Below are 5,000 nucleotides of genomic sequence, written 5' to 3'. Positions count from 1 at the left end.
ATATGCAAATGTATGTGTGTGTGTGTGTGTGTGTGTGTGTGTGTGTGTGTGTATGTGTGTGTGTGTGTGTGTGTGTGTGTGTGTGCATGTATAAGCACGTGCGAGTGTGTGTATAAATGTGTATATGCATGTATGTTTGTATGTATGTATGTATGTATGTATGTATGTATGTATGTATGTATGTATGTATGTATGTATGTATGTATGTATGTATGTATGTATGTATGTATATATGTATGTTGTATGTATGTATGCATGTATGTATGTATGTATGTATGTATGTATGTATGTATGTATGTATGTATGTATGTATGTATGTATGTATGTATGTATGTATGTATGTATGTATGTATGCATGTATGTATGTATGTATGCAGGCATGTACATACATACATCACATTTTCTTCTAACGATTTACAAAATCAGTCATACTGAATCCTGTGTACATACGTGTGTATGTACGCTGTAAATGTACAAACTTACGAACTTACGTTTCAACTGTGACGTTTTACTAAAGCGTTTCACATTTAGCTAAACTTTAGTTCCTACAAAGTTCGGACGTAAGTTTTATGCACATTTTTTTTATATTTTTCTCTATGTGAGTTTTTTTTTTTCATTATAAGTCTTAAGGTTTGAAGATGTGCTCTAAGTGCAATGTGGTTTTACCTGTAGCGTCCCTATGTAATTTATCGCAATGTAGTACAAACTATTTACTACAGTGTAATTAGGAAATACTCGTAAGCACGTGTGATCGAAGGAAATAAAGATGTTATTCGTTATCAACATATCCACTGTTCTGGTTAACTTTAATCATTACGGTAAAACATTTTTGTAATAGCTTAAGAACAAGGGTCTTGGTTAGCGCTTGTTGATAAATGAATAGAAATAATTAGTGTTTTGTTATGTGTTGATACAATTATACATGTCCACCTTTATCATATTCCTAAATAATCCTAAATCTGTTTCCAAAACACTACAAGAATCACAAGAATCCTTCAAAACTATTTTTCTCCCTTTGTGATGTCACAGATTACCTCTCACGATGGCCAAGGATCCTCAGGAGCACCCGCAGAAGAATCCTCGAGAGATCCTACCCGAGCATTCTTCCAGCGCCTCAGGGGATGAGGATCTGAGACCAGACAAGTCCCAGAGGTAATATCCAAAAGCAAAAAAAAAAAAAAAAAGGGTCTCCCACAGGTCCCTTGGATAAAGGATATAAACGTCCTTCGCATATATCAGAAGGATGCCTATAGGGATGTCGTAGGAGTGAATGGGAAGTGGGGGGGGGGGAGGCCTGAACTTCCCTCAGCAGACTTGGGTGAAGGGGAGAGGCAGGGAGGGAAGAGGGAGGGAGTTGAAGAGGGAAGGAAGGTGAGGGAGAGGAGGAGAAGAGAGAGACAGAGAAAGGAAGGGAGGAGAGGGACATCCGTACTTCCGTACGTCCGTCCCGTCCGTCCGTCTCCCTTTCCCTCCCTACATCCTCCACCCCCTTCCCCCCCTACCCCTGCCCCCAACCCCCCAGCCCCCTCGGCCGATGCCAGCGCGCACACAGAAAGCGTTTACTCACCTTGGAATCCGGCTGTTTACATTGATGCCACATGAAAAGAGAGAAATAATCACATTACAAAATGGTTTGGCGGGGTGACGGTTAGATAGGAGGGGGGGACGGGGTGAGAGAGAGGGGGGGGAGAAAGAGAGAGAGAGGGGGGGGGAGGGAGGGGGGATAATTGAAAAAAATAATAATAATGCTGCCTTAAGACTAACTACTTTAACTATCGCAACTCTGATGGCTCTAAAAAAAAAAAAATATTATTTCTCGTTTTAGTTAAATGGGATAAACACAGGTGGAGGGAAAATAGGACCTTTTAAGCCCGACATGCTGCTAGACGCGTACAGAATGCTGAAAAATCAAGAAATTATGTGTTGCACAAAGAAGCGAAAGGGGGGGAAGTGAGGGGGAGGGGGCAGATGGAGTGTGGGGGGGGGGGGTTAAGGACGTCTACTTGCAACGTAACACATACACAGACACACACACACACACACACACACACACACACACACACACACGCACACACACACACACAAACACACACGTCACAGTAAGGGAGCACATGAAACGTACAATCACACACACACACGCAAATACTTACACACCCGCCAGTACTTACACACAAAAAAACAAACAAACAGAGATATGCTCTTCGTGTCGGAATGAACAAAACAAAAATATCGATAAAAGCGTCTCCAACGACAGCTATTGCCGTTATGTTATGCCATTTGCTAGGTTGATGTGTTTACTGTCTGTCTGTCTGTCTGTTTGTCTTGTCTATCGGCCTGTCTATCGAACGACCGCAACTCTTTTCTTCCTTTCTTTTTCCTTCTCTCCTTTGCTTACGATCTCCGCGATGTCACGATGACGCGATACCTCCCGTCCGCAGTCCGTACGCAGGTCGGGAAGTATGATCCGTTCGCACCTGTCCCAACAACCCCTCGGGGAGAAGGCGATTGCTCACACCAGCCCGCGAGGTCGTCCTAATCCACGGAAGTTACAGGCGCGTCTGACGTACATACATACACGCGTTCACGTACACACAGATACATACACACATAGACATATACATTTACACGCACATACACACACACAAACACACACATTCTCCCCCCCTCCCCCTCTCTCTCTCTCTCTCTCTCTCTCTCTCTCTCTCTCTCTCTCTCTCTCTCTCTCTCTCTCTCTCTCTCTCTCAGTAACCGGCGTACACATCAGAAGCGTAACAAACAATCAGTGTCGAATGCGCGAAATCGTATTTAGACGTAAAGCAATTATCCCTTGAGGGGGAGGGGGGGAGGGGGGTCGACACCTTTGCCTTTCCTCTCGGGACCACTAAGGAGGGGGGGGGGGGGAGGGAGGGAGGGAGGGAGGGAGGGAGGGAGGGAGGGAGGGAGGGAGGGAGGGAGGGGGAGAGGGAGGGAGGGAGGGAGGGCGGAGGGGAAGAGGGGAAAGGGGATAAGAAAGATAGTGGGGAAACAACAGAAGGAGGAGGAGAAAGAGGGAAAGACGGGAAGAAGGAAAAGGGGAGAAACAGAGGAAGTGAGGAAACGAAAAAAAGGGAGGGGGAAGGGGGGAGAGAAGACAAAGAGAGGGAGGAAGGAGGTCAAAAGAAAGTAGAAAACGTGAATGGTAGAGGAGCAAGGAACGGGAGAGAGAGAGAGACAAGAGAGAAAGGGAGGACCAGGGAGGAAACAAAGAGGAAAACGGCAGAGGACGAATGGCAGGGAGGGAGGGTAGACAAACGAATGCAAATGAGGGCAAAGAAGAGAACAAGAGGGGAAAAGAAAAGGAAAGCTAGAAAGAGGAAGGGGAATATTAAAGCGGAGTGGTGGAGGGAAGAGAGGGAGAGGGAGAGAAATGAAGCAGAGGAAAGGAGAGCCAGGAGGAGGGAGGGGCAGCGGAGGGTCGCGGAAGGGGAACGCCAGGGCGCGATGGAGGGCAGGCGAGGGAGGGAAGGACGGCGCCCCCTGGAGGGCTGGGGCGCAGGGAGGGCCGCCCGGGGACAGGCAGGGAGGGCGGGGTGCGGGCGGGGGCTCAGTTGGCTGCCACAGGCCCCTGATATTGCCCTGGGCTATTTCTTCCCCTTAAGCGTCCCCTGGGGGCCTCCTGGTCAGTCCGCGCCGAGGGGAGGAGGCCCACAAAACCCCTCACTCACTATTTTCACGCCCTAGACGCCAAAATTAACAGGTAAGCGGTTGCCTCCCCTCGCTGCCTCTCTCGCTCGCTCGCCCGCTGCTGTTACGGCCTCGCGCGCGCGCGCCAGCACCTCGGGCTCTGGATTCGCTCTTTTAACTCTTTCCTTTTTTCTCTTTCTCCTCGCTCTCCTTATTCATCCCCCCTTCTCGAAGGGACTCTTCTTTCTGCCTCCATAATAGTCTCTCTCTCTCTCTCTCTCTCTCTCTCTCTCTCTCTCTCTCTCTCTCTCTCTCTCTCTCTCTCTCTCTCTCTCTCTCTCTCTCTTCGACCCTATTACTTGCTCTCCAAGCCACTTGCTTCCTTGTCTATCCATCTCTTCATTATCAGTCCACATCTCTCTTCTCTATTCCCATCTCCGTCTTCTCCCTCGTCTGTCTCTCTTATTTAGCGCAATAATTCCATGTCTATCGGTAGTGAAAGTGGGATGAAGAGGGAGTGGGAGAAGAGGGAGGAAGGGGAGAAGAAGGGAGGGAAGAGGGAGGATGCGAGGAGAGGAGGGGGGGGGGGGAGGAGGGACGGAACTGAGAGGATGCAAGGAGAGGAGGGAAAGAGGGGGAGGAGGGGGTGGGATCAGGGAGGAAAGGGGGAGGAGGGAGGAGGGAGGAGGAGAGGGGCAGGAGGGAGGAGGGAGGAGGAAGGAGGGGAGGGAAAGGAGAGAGGGAAGGGGGAGGAGGAGAGGCGGGGGTCACGATGATACTTTGTGGACACTTCTTTTTGTGACAAAGTAGAGACGAGGTCACATGGGGGGGAGGGGAAAGGAGAAGGGGAGAGGGAGGGACATGAAAGGGGGGGAGAGGCAAAGAAGGGGGAGGGGCATGGGAAGGGGCAGGGGCAAGAGGGAGGAGGAGGAGCTTCGTGGCATCGAGCTGATTTTATTGGTGGAGGAGAGGAAGGTAAGAGGGGAAGGGGGAGGAGAGAAGGGAAGGGGAGAGGGGGAGGAGAGAAGGGCAGGGAGGAGGAGGGAAGGGATAAAAGCGAAGAATGCAAAGAAGCAAGACAGATGTTTAAAAGCAGAAGAAAGTAGGGAAGAAAGGAGCGCAGGACGAAGACAGATGAAGGAAGAGAAAGAGAAAGAAAGAAGAGAAAAAAACGAAAATAAGAAAAGTATAAAAAGAAAAACACAAAGCCAAGAAATCGAGAAAAAAAAACGAAAAGAAAAGAAGGGAACTGCGACATAACGAACGGTAGACAAAAGGAAAAAGGGGATAGAAAGGAGAGAGGAGAAAGGAGGAGGAGGAGGAGGAGGAGGAGGAGG

General features: G+C 49.0%; 1 protein-coding gene across 2 annotated transcripts in view; it reads right to left on the bottom strand.

The window, feature by feature from the left end:
• Positions 1–5,000, bottom strand: part of LOC125040053 (homeobox protein onecut-like) — a 301,104-nt gene that overhangs the window by 102,835 nt on the left and 193,269 nt on the right. For both annotated transcript variants that reach the window (XM_047634505.1, XM_047634506.1), the window contains exon 4: positions 1,568–1,579. In XM_047634505.1, coding sequence (XP_047490461.1) covers positions 1,568–1,579 — 12 coding nt within the window. The remainder of the gene's footprint in view (positions 1–1,567; positions 1,580–5,000) is intronic.

Source organism: Penaeus chinensis, chromosome 28 (assembly GCF_019202785.1).
Source record: "Penaeus chinensis breed Huanghai No. 1 chromosome 28, ASM1920278v2, whole genome shotgun sequence".
In the NCBI taxonomy this organism is placed as follows: domain Eukaryota; kingdom Metazoa; phylum Arthropoda; class Malacostraca; order Decapoda; family Penaeidae; genus Penaeus; species Penaeus chinensis.
This window is presented reverse-complemented; position numbering and strand designations above follow the sequence as displayed.